Genomic DNA, 18,529 nt, shown 5'->3' on the forward strand with positions numbered 1-18,529 from the left:
GTAGCAGTTCCTTTCAGTTGTATGTTAGACTAACTTCTGAGGTCTTTTTCAGTTCTATAATTCTGTGATACAAGTATGCATGCCATGCGCGCGCGCGCGCGCACACACACACACACACACACACACACACACACACACACCCCAAACCATATTTACATAGCTTTTTAAGACTTGCAAATACTTAAGCCCATTTGATTTTCATCAGTCTTGGGAGGTAGGTACTATAGGTATTGTTAACTATTTTGCAGGTGAGGAAAATGAGGCCTCAGAGGTCTTAAGAAATTTGCCCAGAGTCACATAATAAGTAAGTATCAGAGCTGGGATTTAAACCCAGCTCTCTGCCTGACTCAAATCAGATGTTCTTTCCATGGCCTCATGCCACCTCTAATTAACCATATACCTTCTATCATTCACTATAAGTAGGATTTAAAGATAGCTGTTGCCTAAAGAATGAATATAGAAAAATTTTCTTTTGAGCACATAATATTCATAGGAAAATAACATTACTTTATCTGGTGGTCTTTGGAAGGCATCTTGGAGCTTTTTTTATTATTATTCCAACTATTTTATTGGAATCCCAGGACTGGAAGGCATCATATGCTCTACTCCCATTCCCTTAGGTCAGGTAAGACTGATAGTTAAAAAGGTACTCAAGAAGGATTTCATGGCTTTCTGCCATAGTTTTCCATTGGTCTTCCAAGACTTACTAGCTAACATTGCTTAAATTTCTCTTCTCATTGTTGTTAAAAAAAATACTAAGACTTTTGGTAAAGAAGGGGAGCCTTTTTGTGTATTTTCATTCCTTTTTTTCTTTTAATCTTAGAGTTAACAATAGGTATCCTCCACTGCCAGTTTTATTTAACATTTTCATAAATGATTTGGAAAGTAAATTACAGCATGAAATCTTTAAGTTTTTAGATGACACTAAACACTTAGGTGTATTCAAATGTAAATCTGCAACAGAAGGAAAAATGAAAAACTTACACTTCTTCCATTTCGGAAGACTGAAAATAAGCCAATTAGTTAACAAGCATTTATTAAGTGCCTAGCATATGCTAAGTGGGCAGCTAGGTGGCACATGGACAGCTAGGTGGCAGAGTGGATAGAGTGTTGGCCCTAAAGTCAGGAAGACTCATCTTCCTGAGTTCAAATCTGGCCTCAGATGTTTACTAACTGTATGACCCTGGGCAGGTCACTTAACCGTTTGCCTTGGTTTCCTCATCTATAAAATGAGATGGGGAAGGAGATGGCAAACCATTCTGGTATCTTTGCCAAGAAAATCCAAAATGGGGTACAAAGAGTCAGACACAGCTAAAAGGACTGAACACTGCACTAACCACTGGAAAATAAGATCTAAAAAGAAAAACGAAAAATATGGGGCAAAATATGTTCAAAAGTTATAAAATTAATTGGATAGCACAAATGTAGACCTTTTCATTGATTCTCCAAGAGCTTCTCTATCTGCCTACCTCTCTCATAAAACCCATTATCATACCTTTAAAAATATGTACTGGCAACTACATTTATGTTTTGTTTTGGGGGGGTTTTGGAGGGGGGAAGGCAAGGCAATTGGGGTTAAGTGACTTGCCCAAGAGCACACAGCTAGTAAGCGTCTGAGGCCGGATTTGAACTCAGGAAGATGAAGGTCCTCCTAACTCCAGGGCCTGTGCTCTACTCACTGCGCCACCTAGCTGCCCCCTACATTTATGTTTTCTACTGGCAAAAATAAAACTATATACCCCAATACATTTTTCATGAGCTGCTTTAAAAAATAGATCCAAATTCAGTTTAACCAGAGTAATTGAAATTATTTACTACTTGTGATTTTTTTTCAGCTGGCTTCCTCAAGTACTTTTTCTAACACTGTTTTAAACCACTTCAAATTCTCTGAAAAGTTTGTGGGAATACAAGTCATATATCTTATGTATTACATGTGTGTACATATAATGAGTTACAGTGTGTAGTTTTGGAGGAAATACGGTATTGATGAGTTCATGGGAACTTTTAAGTATTTGAATGTGTGCATACACTTACATAGTCAAGTCAACATGTTCCAGGCACTGTGCAAAGTATCAAGGATACAGATAAAGGCAAAAAATGGGACCTCACAATCTAATGGAGGAGATAACATTTAAACAACTATGTACAAACAAAATATATACAGAATAAATGAGAAATGATCAAGAAGGGGAAGGCACTAGAATTAGGGAGGATCAGGAGAGGCTTCCTGTGGAAGGTGAGATTTTAATGGAACTCGAAAGAAGTCAGGATACGGAAACGAGGAGGGATGGCCTTGGCATTCCTTTAATAGTTCAAAGAATATACCTTTAAGTAGTGGCCTCTAAAATATGGACTCACTGAAGGGCTTTGCATTTAGCATATCAGCATTTAATACTACTTGCATCAACTTTTACCTCCCATAGATCCTGTTTCCACAGAGGTAGAAGGTAGTCCAAACCTTTTCTGAAATCATGTCTCCACCAAAAGAGAATATCAGATGTTTACGTTAACAAACAAAGGGACTCTTTCTGTTGGAAAAGCCTCATTTGTTTGTTCGTTTTCATATATGAATATGGCATGCTTGAGGAAATGTTAAGTAAGTCCCATACTTTGCTAGATTTAATATTTTCAAAATGAAAATTCAGATTTATACATTTTTTTACCTAACTATACACCTGAAGCAGCTTGTGGTATATAGAGAGAGCTAGTCTCAAAACTAGAAAGAGCTGAGATCAAACCCTACCTCTGAGATATGCTCATGTGTGCCCCTGGGCAAGTCACTTAACCTCATGGTGCTCTCCAGTTCTGTCAAATTCAGAAGGGCCACATATTGACTTAGAAAACCACAAATTGCCATTATCTGTGTTGTGTCATACTTATTTTATTTTGTTAAATATTTCCCAATTACATTTTAATCTAGCAGGCCCCAAGTTTTACACCTCTGCTCTAGATGACTGTTTAAGATTATTAAATGCAGACAAGATGCCCACTTCCATTGAGGGAGGAAGTTTCCTCCCCAAGTTGTTCCCTATCCTTATCCCCATACCCTTGACAACAGGGGCATTCATGTGATGGCAGGGACATTAGAAATAGCCTGGCCTGGGGCAGCTAGGTGGCACCATAGTGCACAGAGCGCCTGGTCTGGAGTCAGGAAGACTCATCTTCCTGAGTTCAAATCTGGCCCCAGACACTTCCTATCTGTGTGACTTAAGTCACACAAGTCACTTAACCCTGATTGCCTCAAAAAAAAATTAGGTTGGCATTTAAATTAAACAGCAACAACAAATCCTAGCCCAACATAATAAAAACTTCATTCTGAATCCCCGAATAGAATCATGCCAGAGACTAAGGGGTTCAGGACCCTTGTTTTAAGTAAGAAAGTTTAAAATCTAAAGTGCCTGGAATAGCTTTGATATTTCCACCAAACCTTCAAGAAAAGACTCCAGGTGAATTGGTTTACCCACTGACCACCCTCATCCTTCCCCCCTCCCAATTCTATATGTTTAGATAACCTGAATCAATTCCTATTGATTACTTATCCAGTGTTGCAAAGAGGCAATCAAGATATATTGGCAATAAGTTAATTAAATAACTCCCCCCTCCGTTTTATGTGATATACAATAATCCTTCATTCTCATAATGTTTTAATCAAGCTACACCAGTATTGCCAGAGAGGTTAATCTTATTAAGCAATTACTGAATAAGTATCCTGCAGAAGCAAATTAAAATGTAAGCAAAATACTGCCATGTGAGCCCCATGTAAGATGGCACATCGATAGAGATTTCATTACCTGGTCTTTAGGAATGTTTACACTCTTCAGGTTTGGAAACGAATCTAATAGATAGAACAACCCACACACCCTGATGTGTTAGTGGAAACAAAGCGCTTGATTAATTACTTGAAAGGGAATATGTTCTTTGGGCTTTTTCTCTCCTCTCTTGTTTCTTTCTTTTTGCTTTGTTTTGTTTCTATTGTTTAGCATGTTTTCCCTCTCCAATCAACTCTTAACATGGTTGCTTGTTGTGTCGCATCTCAGAAGAAAACAGCACATGCTATTAGAATTTCTGACCATTATGTGTATTTCTTGATAAAATGAAATTCATATATCTTCATTGCAAAGGATCCAAGACTATAGGAGACTTCAGATGCAGTGTCCAGGAGGGCTTCCTGAGCTGGTTGGGTAACACAGGAAGGGACAGATTTTTTGTGAGGGAAGAGAATAGATTGGGAGAGAGTGCAGAGAGAAGGCCTGTGAAGACACAAGAGAGGCACAAATTATGGAAAATTCAAAGAAAGTTTGAGGTGAACAAATTATAAAACAAAATGGTACTTTAAGTTAGAATTCCATAGGCTTAAGATATATCTCAAGATCTATAACTCTTTTAAAATTCACCTTGCCTTCTTTACTCTGAATAGATGCTTTTCTTGAGTCCCAGAACCACAATAAGCATAACACTAGAAAAAGCAGCAACTTCCCTTTGCCTCAGTTCCCCCACATAACTGAATTAGCAATAAAATATATTCCAAAATTTATCATTGAAAGATTTTTGTGGTGATATGATCTTTTTAATTATGGAGAAAGTCACTTAAAATATTCTCATGAAAAATTACTTAAAATAATTTGAAATATTTTCCAAAAACTACCATTGGAGGTTGATAATAATGGTTACACCTTAGTCATTTTTTTGGCTTTCTAAAGACTAAAATAACCAGATTACAAAGGCTTCTCCCAAGCATTTATTTGAGGAGGTCAGAAGGGAGTTGGGGAGTCCATTTTCAAAAGGTCTTGTGTTGCTGAACAAGCTTGACTATTCCCCACCCCATTCTTCATCTTGCTCTAGCTTGGGCTCCATCAATGCCAGCTTGTCTGTTTTAAGCCCCCTACTTTCTCGGTTTATAACTCAGCTGTAAACATTTATTTGTGCCTGGAGCACATTTCCTTCCTACCCTTTGAAAAAAAATCAGAATTTCCAGATGGTATGCAAGTTGGAAGGAAAAAATGGCAAAGACTGTTATTCTGTTTAGAAACATGTTTTTCTACACTTGCCCTTTCAGCAAAAACTTCATAATGATTTTTACTAGTTTGGCATAGTGTACAGAATTAGGAGCCAGATTAGCAGGGTGGTTTGTCATGGCTCCTCTGGATCCTTCCTATCAGCCTCCAAATGAACACAGGGCAGGCTCTCAGAACAATCCTACCCCACCATGTTCTGTTATAGCCAGAATCCCATAAAGAGCCATAAAGTGCCCCAAAGACCACTGCCACACAGCCCACACTGTAACCTCTTTGAGGTAGGTAGCTTAATGGTCTACAGAGTCAAAGCAAACTCCTTCCCGCCTCCTCCATTTCAATGGAATTTTGTGGTTTTACCATTCATAGTCAAGACCATCACCTTTAGAGAGATGCTGTGAATCTCAGGTTTCATATTGTCCCCTTAGGGACCATTTTTTGAGTTGGAAAGGTCTCCTACATGGTGAGCATCATTGCATTTGGTTGTCATTGTTTAATTTGGGGGGCCTGGACCTGTGGTTTCATAGGTGAGAAGCTCCCTCTTTTAATGCAGAATGGCATTTGCTCTGTAATTTATAATCTTAGGCCCACCGAGTTCAGTGACTTGGCCAGGAATTCATGATTGTGAAGCCAGGTCTCAATCTATTACGCCATACTGCCTCTCTCTGATGTTGGTGTTATCAGTGTTATTAGTTCTGCTTCTCTATAATACTTGGCTATGCCCCAGGGTGATTTTGCCCTCTGCCTTCTCTTTTCCTCCCAGGGGAGGTTGGATGGCATGTATGAAGATCCTGACTACACAAAGTCTCATCTCTGATTCAACTTGGGTCCTCTGAATGAATAAAACCAGTACTCCCTGGGCCATGAGAAGTGTAAATGTTTGTTCATAATTCATAAGCAGAAGAGTTTACCATTTTTGCCCAAGGGCACAAAGTGGGGTTTTTAAAAAGGGATTGGAGACTAAATTCACTCACTAATTTGAAAATCAGAAAGCTGGTGAGATCGGATCACCCTTCATACATAATCTGAATGCCAACACACAAGAATAATAATGATCACAGGGATGATAAAGTCCACTCGTAAAGCTCCTGGTGACCAATTGAGCCATGAGTCTTTACTGAGAATTTGGTTGGAAGTCAATGGTGATTTAGAAACCTGGATTCTGTGTTGTTTCTGCTGTCTTTCTATAAGCTGGGTCCCTGGGCAGTGAAGCACTGGACCTCTAGAGGTTCTGTGCAGTCATCTCCTGGTTAAACTGAACTCATAGATGACTGTCCTGATTTCCAAATAAATGGAAATGAGGTGTAATGACTGAAGCAATATTCTGAATTCAACTTTATTTGCAGTAGATAAAAATATGTGAGGTGGAATAATCTGTGTAGCAGATTTATGCTGAAGAGCCCTCTGAGTTCTGTTAAGTTTAAAAAGTATTAATATAAGGCTTCATTTTCATGTCATGAATATGGCTCCCTTTCCTTATCACTTGTTTGGGAGATGATTTCACTGTTTCTGTAAATGAATTATGGCAACATTTTCTGAAATGATTAGTTCCTAATGTGGATATGGAAGGCTGTCATTTTTCTCATCATCAGTCTTACTTAACTGGGTGAAGTTTTAGGTACATGTTTCTGAAATGGGCAATATCTCCAAATTTACATGAGCAATCTTCCGTGGAGTTATAGAGTTGGACTACCCTGGAAAATTGATCATTAGTGTTGCCTTTAAAAAACCTGCAGATCTAATCTTCAAGCCAATGATGAACCATCCAGAACCATCATTCCTTAAGCATCTTCTATGGGTGAAGTGATTATCGTCTTCCAAATGTTCTCTGAGCTGCTTCCAGTTATAATAACAAGCAGAGGAAAGTGGACTGTATAATGTCCAGAGTCCTAGGAGATGAGACCTAGGGATTGTGAGTTAAGTTCAATCCTGCTGACTAGTATACTATCCTCTATTATTAAAGTCAGTTAAGTAGTCACTTCAGTCCAAAAATTGCCAAATCTGTTTTTGACTACACTAACTCTTACATGGGGCAGCTGGGTGGCACAGCAGATAGCGTGTCTGACCTGAGGTTAGGAAGACTCATCTTCTTGAGTTCTTCCTGGTCTTTTACAATCACTAGCTGTGTGACCCTGGGCAAATCACTTAACCCTTTTTGCCTCAGTTCCTCATATATAAAATGAGCTGGAGAAGGAAATGGCAAACCACTCCAGTATCTTTGCCAAGAAAATTCCAAATGGGGTTATGAAGAGTCAGACACAACTGAACAAAAGCATATTCTAATATAGAGTGAATTTGTTTCTTGGGAAATATACTTTGACCAGTCACTAAAAAAGAAAAAGCATGACCTTTTCTAATTATTTCATTCATACATTCTGGCACATACTTGTACACACATGCTCAAAGATGATGCTTACTAACCCACCTTAGTCAGCCAATGATTGAAGAGAGTAGAGTCACAGGATTATAGAGCTGAGAGACCTGAAACATTTGGTTTAACCTCCTCATTTTGCTGATGTTGAAATACGTCCAGGAGTCTTTTGTTTGTTTCATGCAACTAGTTATGACAGAAGCAGGAATCCAATCACATAATTTGGGAGTTCAAAGTCAAGATGTTTCCTTTCTGTCTGTATCACTAATGCCTACCACAGTACCTAACACAAAATAGGTGCTTAATAAATTGTTGATTGACTGACTCAGCAGACCTTCTAATCAAACCTTTATTCAGTAAAAAAAAATCCCACTATCAAGCAGCAAGCATTAATTAAGTACCTACTATGAACTAGGCACTGTGACAGTCAATCATCAATAAACATTTATTAAGCATTTACTATGTGCCAGGCACTGTGATAGTCAATAGTCAATAAACATTTATTAAGCACTTACTATGTGCCAAGCACTATGATAGTCAATAGTCAATAAACATTTATTAAGTACTGACTATGTGCCAGGCGCTGTGCTATGTGCTGGGGAGACCTTGGGGATACAGACACAGTAAAATAAAATAATTTCTACTCTCAAGAAGCATATATATTATTGGGAAAGTAACATGTGCATATAAAAGTACAAAATAAATACAAGGTGGTTAGCAAGGAAGAGCCCTAGAAGCAGGGGGATCAGGAAAAGATTAATGTAAAATGTAGTACTTGAGTTGTGTCTTAAGGGAAGTGAGGGATTTTGTGAGGCAGAGGTGAGAAGGCAGTGCATTCCAAGTATGAACAAGGGCACAAAGCCAGGAGAATGAATGCCGTGTGTGAGTAACAGAGAGAAGGCCATCTGAGCTGGACAGTAAGGGGAGAGATATATAATGAAGCTGGAAAGGTAAGTTGGGGATAGGCTGTGAAGGACTTTAAAAGCCAGGGTAGTTTATATTTTCTCTCAGCAGCAATAGGTGGTATTGAGTTTATTTATTTACCGAGTAAGAGAAAGCCATAATCATAGCTGAATTACAGGAAAACAGCTCTGTCATCTAGGTAGAGGACAGACTTGAGGCAGGGAGACCAGTTAAGAGGCTCTTCAAGTTGTGTAGGTAACAGGTGATGGTTGATTGTTGTCCTTCATTCTCGAAGAGGACCAAGATGACATCATTATGTTAAAGTCAAGTTATGATGCATCCAACTATGGCTGATCAGATCGATAAAACAGTTAATGAGCACCTGAACGCTAAGGTTCTGGCTTGGTGAGTCAAGAGAAGGGGTTGGATGTAAGACATTTTGCAGAGATACAAATGGCAAGATTTGACAATTACTTACAGATATGTGGGAGTGGGGAAGAGAGTGAGGCATCATGGATGGCTCTGAGCTTACTGATCAGAAAGACTACAAGAATGGCGAGGCCTTTAAAAGGAATAGGGAAATTTGGAAGAAAGGTGGGTTTTGTATGAATGACAATGAGTTTTGTTTCGAATGTGTTGAAATTGAAGGTTCCTGGGTCATCCAGTTTGATATGTCCAGTAAGACCGTGGAACTGGAATTCAAGGAAGGGGGTGGGAGCTCCAACATACAGAAGTGGTTCTATAGCCTTTGCTTGGAGATCTCCATTAAGGAGGAGACCACAGATCTCCAAGGCTGCCTGTTCCACTCCAGAACAGCTCTAATTATTAGGATTCAAGGTTAAATTTGCCTCCTTGCAACCTTAACCCACTTCTCATTCAGCTCTTTGGGGCCATACAGAACAAGTATAATCCCTCTTCTGTATGAAAAGTCCTTTAAGATAACCGTCACATCCCTCTCTTAGCCTTCTCTTCTCCAACTTAAATATCCCCAGCTCCTTCAACCGCATCATTCTTCACGATACGCCCTCTAGAGGTCTATTTGCTGTTATTCGTGAAATAGATCAATCACTGGACCTACAGTCAGGAAGACCTGAGTTCAAATCCAGCCTCAGACATTGATTAGCTGTGTGATTCTGGGGAAGTTGCTTAAACTCTCTGTGCCTCAGTTTCCTCAACTGTAAAATGGGGATAATAATGGTGCCTACCTCACAGAGTTTTATCCCACAGGATGAGATAATATTTGTGAAGTGCTTCGTAAACATTGCTGGCATTGTTATCATTATCATCAACATTATCATTATTCCTCCTATGTTCCATCTACTGTCTCCATCGCCCTGTGCCATTAATGTTCTTTTCTCTTGCCTCCACCTCTTAATTTCCATAACTTTCTTCAAGCCTCAGCTTCAATCCCACCATCTGCAGGAAGCCCTTCCACGTTTCCCCCCGCCCCGACCCCAGTTCTCCTTGCCTTCCCCTCTAAAATTACTTTCCAGTGACTCTGTATGTATCTTGCATGTTTTATACATTTGTGTCCTCCATTGGAATGGGAGCTCCTTGCTGGCCAGGACTAGTTTTTGCCTGTCTTTGTGTATGCTCGTATCCCGCTTGCTTAGCACAGTGCCTGGCACATTGTGGGGACTTAATCTCTTTCGATTAGCTGAGTGAGCATAACTAGGGAAATGAAAACCCGAGTGCCTCAGTAACCCAGGCAGTCCTGTCGCAGAGAGGGAGTCACAGTAGAGTTCTGAATGTGGCATCCAAAAATTTCAAATTCTGCCTCCAATACTTATCATCCGTGTGACCATAGGGACAAATATCGTAACTATTCTGAACATCGACTTATTCATCTGACAAAATGAGTTTAATTCTTATAGTGTTTAATTCTCAGATTTTTCATGAGGATTAATGCGATAATGTACATAAAGTGCTTTGAAAATTTTTAAGTGCTGTGTCAGTGATAATTTTTCTTGTGATTATTCTTATTAAGGTAATATGGTGTTGTGGATTCCATCACCTTACACGTACAGGTTGTATGACCCTGGCCAAGTCACTTAACCAGCAAGACTTGAGTTCAAATCCAGCCTTAGATGCTTACTGGCTGTGTGGCCCTAGGCAAGTCACTTGACTCCTGTTTGCCTCCGTTTCCTCATCTCTAAAATGAAGATAATAATAGCACCTACCTGGCTGGGTTGTCGTGAGGATTAAATGAGATAATTGTAAAGCACATAGTACAGTGCCTGACCCGTAGTAAGCACTATATACATGTTAACGATGATGATGATGATGATGATGATGATTATGACAACAACTTAACCTCCCAGTACCCCGGGCAACTCTAAGATTCTGATTTTCTATATTGGGAAAAGGAGTTTCCTCTAGAGGAATTCTCTGCACCAAAAACAAATGGAACTAAAAGAGAAAGATATAGGACTACAATAATGTTAGACCTTAGATTGTAAGCCCCTTGAGGGCAGGGACTGTCTTTTGCCTCTTTTTGTACCCCCGGGACTTAGCACAATGCCTGGCCCATAGTAGGTACTTAATAAATGTCAATTGAGTGAGTGAAGTATCACTTACTTTTTAGACAATAAATTGTAGTCTTTGAGTTGCTTGGGGCACTGAGAATTTCAGTGACCTGGTCAGGGTCACACAGATGTTTCTAGGTTAATGTCATGATTATGTCTTGCTCTCTAGAGCTTGATAAACACACACATATATAATATCCCAGAAAAACTAAGTAAGAAATAGCTGTACTAGGTAGAAAAGGGCCTGATCAGAGGAAAACTCTGTGAGTCTCTGTGAAGCAGATGTGGTTATTGAAAAGGTAAAGATTTACACCCTGGTAGTGGCAGATTATTTCCTGGGGTTACTTTTCCAAAGTTGAAGTAAATTAAAATAGGATGGGATAACATTACTGTCTAAAAAGTAAGCAATGTTTTGACACCAGGGATTCATCTGATTTTTTTCCTAAGCAACAGCTCCTAGGGAGGTTGGCTCTTTCTCTCACAGCCCACAGCACCAGCATTTGGCTTGACATTATCATAATCCAGTATATTTCTCTTGTAGCTCGACTTGTTTGATCTCATTTTCTTGCTTCATTCTCTCTCTCTCTCTCTCTCTCTCGCTCTCTCTCTCTCTCTCTCTCTCTCACCATTAACATCCTAATATTAACCTAGAAACACCTGAAAACCCATCAGAAATGAGGGGAAAGCCCATTTTTATGAAATGTGAGGATGAAACACTTTTCCATCGATAAGTATTCATGAAGCACATGCTATGTGCCAGGCACAGTGCTAGGTACCAAGATAAAAAGGGCTCTCCTCTCAAAGGGCTTATATTCTCTGGGAATATAAGGGGCCAAGCATAACGCATAATTTTAATAAAGTTCTTTTTCACATGAAGAGACAGCATGCCATGGGGGCTTCAAAGCCAGGAAGACCTGGGCGCAAGTCTCACTTCAAAGACATTCAGATATCATCCCTCTGCTTGATTTTAATTCCCTCTGTCCTTATTTGGGCCTTTTTTGTGGGCTATAAGAAAAAAAATGATCATCATTTTCCCTCTAAATGCCCTTTGCATACCTGAAGGAAGTAATTGTGTCGTTCTTTGCCTTCCTTGGACCCAAGACTGACCCATTAATCCAGGAGTTCTTAATCAGTCTGCTGCCCCAAACCTCCTCTCCAAATAATCTCTGTTGTTCATAAAAGAAGGAAATACTAAATTTCACTTAAAAGTTAGTGAAAATAAGATGTCATCTTTTCCTGTCCAAATTCACAAATTACCTGAAATCTGCTGCGGACCCTGGCTTAAGAACACATGTATTAACTGAACATGTTGCTTTTCTTTGAAGACTGTAGTTTCTCATTCATGCAATAGACATTTATCAAGTACCTGAGGATTCAAGGAACAAAAATGAAAAACAATCCCTGCCTTCAAGAAGCTTCTATTCTACTTGGAGACATAACATATAAACAGATAAGGATACTGACAACCCCTGGGATTAGGGAAGATTCGCCATAGAAAGTTGCACCTGAGCTGACCTTTGAAGGAACCTAAGAATTGTCATCTGTAAAAAAAGAGGGTTCACCTCTGGGGTGACCTCTTGGGGCCCTTTAAGCTCAAGGTCCAAGATCCTGTGTACATAGAGGGGGCAGCTTGGTGGCAGAGTAGGTAGAGTACTGAAGCTTGAGCCAGGAAGAAAGAATTCAAATCTGGCCTCAGAGCTTACTAGCTGTATGACCCTGGGTGAGTCATTTAACCACTCTGCCTCAGTTTCTCCATCTGTAAAATGGAGATAATAATAGTACCTACCCTCACACCACTTGCTGTGAGGCTCAAGTGAGATAATATTTATAAAGTGCCTTACAAACCTTAAAACTCTACATAAATGTTAGCTATTATTATTAATGGTAATATTAACAATAATAACTTATGTATCTAAGTGGCAAAAGCAAGGAGGGAATGCAACCCAGGCAAGACACAAAAATGGACTATGGAATAGCAGAGTCAGAAATCAACAAATAGGGAAGCTGGGCTGGAAGGTAGTCTCCATGAAGGGGAGTTATGTGATGTAATCCTGGGGAGGTAGGCTGATGCAAGGGTGTTTGAGGCTTAAACTCCAACAAGCTCAGCAGTTTGCATTTAATCCTAGAGGCAATAGAGAACCACTGAGGGTGTTTGAGCAGGGGAGTAGCTTGTTCTGTTTTCTAAGAAAATTATTTTGGCAGTTGTGTGGAAGATGAATCGGGGAGGAGAGAGAAACTGGAAGTAGGGGGGCCAGTTAGGTAACTACTGCAGGTATCTAGGCAAGAGGTAATGATGGCCTAAACAAGATTGGTATCCAGATGAGTAGAAGGCCTGCATCAGAGTTGTGAGTGAACGGTGACCCAAACTGGACATGATTCTCAAATAGGGACCCAATTATTGCAGTATATAGAGGACACACTTCTTACTAGCCTGATTCTACTATTTTTCCTTATCATAAAGATAACCAAGTTATCAGTTCCAAGGATAATCTGTAACTGCCTGAGATTTTTTTTTTTGAAGCAAAATCTTTCTTAAATTTTCAGTTTTTTTTAGGTGTGTCTGACTCTTCATGACCTCGTTTGGGGTTTTCTTGGCGAAGATACTGGAATTTGCCATTTCCTTCTCCAGCTCACTTTACAGATGAGGAAACTGAGGCTAACAGGGTTAAGTGACTTGCCCAGGTCACACAGCTAGGAATTGTCTGAGGCCAGATTTGAACTCAGGAAGATGAGTCTTCCTGACTTCAGGCCGCGCATTCTTAACCACTGTGCCACCCAAATGGCACTCATTTTTTCAAGATGTTTTAGCACGTTCCCTAATGAAGGTAATAGAGGAGATTGTTTATTGATAACTTTTCCAAGCATAGACCTCCTAACGCAGGCATCATACATGAATTTTTAGGTAGCTACTTTTATCCCTGGATTGAGATTGGGAATTACCTATAGGTCTCCACTTTTCCCTCAAGAGTTCAAGTTCCAAAAGATATCATTCACTGAGAGTTTATGGGTCATGTGGGTTTGGGGTGAGGAAATAATTGTTCCTTGCTACTAGGAAATCCCCTCCAAGATTATCTGTTTCTGCACCTCCTATTGGTAGCATTTGGGAAGGAATGGAGATCACACAGAAGGAATCCCCTATAGGATGTTGAGTGGTGGCGGATGGGTGGTGTTACAGCATTTTCCATACCACTCTTCGGCGTTGCGGTGGTGATGATGATGACAACATGATGACAACTGACATTTATGTAGCACTTACTATGTGCCAGGTGAAGATATCAGTGCAAGTGAGGGAGAACTTGTTAATCCTCTTTCAAAGATCAATGAAATGAGGAGACCAGCCATATATTGAAATCATTACATTTTCCATTGAGGTGTTTTCTTTTGTGTACATATTTTAGTTTGGCGGGGTTGTTATTTTATTTAGCAAAATGTCAGAGTGTATTGCACTTGTTTTTGGTGTGTAAGAGGAATAATTAAAGTCTAGAAGAATTAAATTCAATGCCATATTAATACTACCCCCTCCCTGCTGATAATTTTTACATCCCAGTCACATTCAGGGTGGCTGGAAGGCGCACAAGCAGCTTTACATGTACTTATCTGACTCTCTGCTCTTATTATATTTGATCAGCAAAGAGCAATCACAGAATAAAAAAGCAGTGTGCCAAGATTCTAGATGCCCTAGGGTATGAGTTTATAGCTTTGTTATTTAAAAAAAAACTAAATGTTTTAAGCTTTGATTTAAAGAGGAAAGTTTCCGTGAGTTTAATCTTGAGTGTTAGAAAAAAAAAATTGGGGGCATGTAATTAAACAAAAATTCAGACCCAATTTGTGCATTAAATATGTCACCCACTTCTTGTTTTCCAGGGCCCTGGACTCTAAAAAACAGCAGCATAGATAGCGGGGAAGCTGAGGTAGGAAGACGGGTCACCCAAGAAGTACCTCCAGGGGTGTTCTGGAGATCTCAGATTCACATCAGTCAGCCTCAGTTCTTAAAGTTCAACATTTCCCTCGGGAAGGATGCTCTTTTTGGCGTGTATATAAGAAGAGGACTTCCACCATCTCATGCCCAGGTATGAAAATGCTTGATAGGGATAAAAAAAGTTAACATCCTTGTTAACAGAGTCAGCTCTTCTAAGCCTGTGGGTTATCCCTTGGGCTATCAGGTTAAGTCTTTCAAATGTCACATATATTCTGTTGCAGATTAAAATGTCGGGATGACATCAGGCAAAATTTAGCCCTTGCATTTCAGGATGCTTCTCTTCTGCTTGCTTTCTCCTAATTCTTTTATTGTTTTTGAGATCATTTCTGTTGGAGATGGGCTCCATCCAGAGTAATAGGGATGAAGTGATTAGGTTGGGTTTGTATGTCTCTTTCATATTTCCTTTAATTCCATGTTGGTGGAGGAGGGAACAGAAAATCTTCCAGTGGCTCTATCTCAGAGGCATATTAGTACCTTTTGAACTATGCTTATGAGAAAAAAATGTACTAAATCTAAGAAAAAACATATGCTGTTTCCTTTCCACACTAACTCATGAAGCCAGTGGGCACAAAATAAAGAGGATTTAGAAAACACATACATTTAGAAAGGGGAAAAAATACATCTTATCACTCCATCATGATCAAGTCAAAAGAAGATTTCAAGACCTGCCAGAAAAGTGTATATTTAGAAAACTATGTTAAAGGAATTCAGAGTTTTGGAGGCTGGGATGATCAATGCAAGGAGTACATTTTATTTTCGAACAGATGGGAATGCATAGATTTTATATTACCTTGAACAGCATTTGCTGTAGGCAGAGATAAATAAGGTGGAATCACTGAGTCTAACTCATTCCACACAATCTCATCTGCCCTATGGAGAGAGAGGCTAAGGAGAGAAGCACATCTGTGAGATATCCCTTAGGCATGGGTACCTCTTGGGATTGTTGTGAGGAAAGCATTTTGTAAACTTTGAAGCATTAAATAAATGCAATCACTGCTTAGAAATGATAGGGGGGGCTGGTTTGAAGGCGGGGGGGGGGCGTTGTTTGTTTGCAAAGGACCCTCTGCAAAGTCATTCGTTTTGGGGGATGTTTCTTATACTTTTTGGTTCCGGTTACTTCACAGAAACACACTGGAGTATTTCCACCAGTGAAATAATCTTGTACTACTCTGGGAGGTATAGATATGCCTCTGGGGCCTTGTGGAAGACTCAAGGAAGGCCAGTACTGGGACTTGAGTCTTTCATTCCTTCAAGCCTAGTAGATAAAAGGAGTTTGGGTAGAGAAGCGATTTCTTCCCCCAGGCTGCTATAGCTACAGGGTGTTCCCTTAGCCAGAATTCCCCATGCCACCTCTCTGGGCTCTTTTGAAGAATCTTGGCTACTACTTGGTGCTGAAAAGCTGATACTAAGTGCCTCCGTAGACAGAAGTGCTGGGCCTGGAGACAGAGGATCCAAGTTTGAATCCTGCCTCAGATACCTACTGCCTGTGTGACTCTTGGCAAGGCACTCAACTGCTATCTGCCTCTGTTTTCTCATCTACAAAATGAGGATAAGCATAGCACCTATCTCCTAGTGTTGTTTTGTAGATAAAACGAAATGATATTTGTAAAGCACTCATCACAGTGCCTAGCAAATAGTCAGTGCTTAATAAATGCTTGTTTCCTTCCTGCGTGCGTGCATGCATACATACAAGAAGATAACCCATTGGAAGTCTGGCATACTTAGAGATATATGCAATTGTGGCCTACCCAGTTTCTGAGTGGTCCAGGATCTAGAGTCAGGACCAGTCTTTTCTCATTTTCTTGCTATCAGTCAGTCAGTCAATCCTTAAGCACTTATTATATACCGATGAGCATTCTGCAACGTGCTAGGGAAACAAAGACAAACAATGCACCAGTCCTTGCCCTCAAAGAGCTAATGTTCTATCAGAGGAGATAATAAAAACACATTTAAGTATTTATAGAAAGTATGTAAAGACAAATACCAGATGTCTTGGAGAACATTATTCCAGGGATCATTCTCAAATTATTCTCTTCTACGGACAGCCTCAAGCATATTTTAAGTAGGAATAGCTGCCATATACTGAAGCTGAACGTGTACCATACCTTCCACACCACCTTCTACATAAGAACACACTCAATAAACGTTTGTTCAGTGAATGCTAACACTAGCTTGTGTTTAGGGTTGGCTGCCAATTTGGAACAGAGCATCTAAAATGGTTAATTGATATGATGGGTTTGAGCGCAGTGCCTGATATATTGTGGATGCTTCGTAAAGGCACGTGAAGTAATAAATCGGCTTTTGATTGATTGAAATCAGCCGAGCGCTGGTCTACCATGCTCAAAAAATTTAAGATGTTCAGCCTAAGGGATAGTTTTGTAAAAATAAATAAAGAAATGACCGTGAAAGAATGAATGAATAAAGGAATTAACAAATAAATAAAGACCTCCAGCATTCATTCATTGACCCACTACTACTACTACTACTCATAATAATAATAATAATGATGATGATGATGATGATGATGATTACAACTCACATTTATATAGCATCCACTATGTGCCAGGCACTGTGGTAAGTGAATTACAATTAGTCTCTCCTTTGGTCCTCACCACCATCCTTTGAGGTAGGTGTCACATGTCCTACAGTAAATAGTCCTTTGCAGGGATAGGTAAGTCATTCATGTCTGGAGCCATTATAGGATTTCTCATTGGGATGGGCATATCCTGTCAGAATGTGTAAAAACACTTTAAGGTTGGCACTGTATCCAAGGTGACTCATTTAAAGTAGCCCTTTGTATGTGCCCTTTGTGTGAGACAGACAGACAGGGAGGGAGGGAGGGAGAGAGAGAAAGAGAGAGAGAGACAGAGACAGAGAGAGAGGGAGGACAGGGAGGAAGTGGAGAGGCAGAGATGGGTGAGAGGGGGAGAGAGAGAGCCTCTTGTGGCTAGGTCATGTGAATTGGTTTGCTTAAACTATTAAGTATTCTTAAACAAGGATTCTCAGTAGTGAAGAGTTTCTTTTCTTACCTTAAATCTCTCAAATTTCAGATTCTTAGATACAGAATATGAATAGTGGGATAACAAAAAGAACAAAGGCCTGGTAACCTAGGCATGTGCCTCCCATGTCATTAGGATCTGCACTCATGGAATATTCGGGGGGGGGGAGTTGTTTCATTTTAAGATGAACATTTATTGAATACTATTTCATAAAGGACATTAGTTTTGTTCATCAAGCAAAGTAAAGAAACTGTAACTTAGGTATACTTGTTTTTTTTTTAATTAACAAACTTTATTTTAAGAACACAAACTTTGCGAAGCACTGGCGCTTTTTAATCAGACCTTTCTCTTTTACCCTAAAAAAAACTATACAACCTTCTCAGCTTTATATTCTTAGCTTTGAAAGGATCTTCCCAGCTGGTCCTTACTCCTTTAGCATTGCACTATATACTATGAAGCTAAGGCAATGAAAACTGGTGGTCAGAGTGGTATTCTCTAAAAAATTTTAAATTTAACTGTTTTTCTTTCCTGTCTGAATTAACCAAAGTCATGTACTAATGCCTGAGCCATAGAAAACAAAGTGACCAGGGGTGTCAAAGGATTGTACCCAACTGTACTGTACTACCCAACAGTAGCCAGCTGGGGTTCTGACACTGAGAGAAGTTCCTGGGGGTGGGGAGAAGGAGGACAAAAAGTCACAGACCATGAGGGGAATTGGCAGAGTAGACAGCACCAGTGGA

At 39.8% G+C, this 18,529-nt stretch overlaps 1 protein-coding gene across 1 annotated transcript in view; it reads left to right on the forward strand.

Moving 5' to 3' along the window:
• Positions 1 to 18,529, forward strand: part of TENM2 (teneurin transmembrane protein 2) — a 1,009,006-nt gene that overhangs the window by 828,886 nt on the left and 161,591 nt on the right. Inside the window, exon 7 of the mRNA XM_036751277.1 lies at positions 14,676 to 14,881. Coding sequence (XP_036607172.1) covers positions 14,676 to 14,881 — 206 coding nt within the window. The remainder of the gene's footprint in view (positions 1 to 14,675; positions 14,882 to 18,529) is intronic.

Source organism: Trichosurus vulpecula, chromosome 3, assembly GCF_011100635.1.
Source record: "Trichosurus vulpecula isolate mTriVul1 chromosome 3, mTriVul1.pri, whole genome shotgun sequence".
Taxonomy (NCBI): domain Eukaryota; kingdom Metazoa; phylum Chordata; class Mammalia; order Diprotodontia; family Phalangeridae; genus Trichosurus; species Trichosurus vulpecula.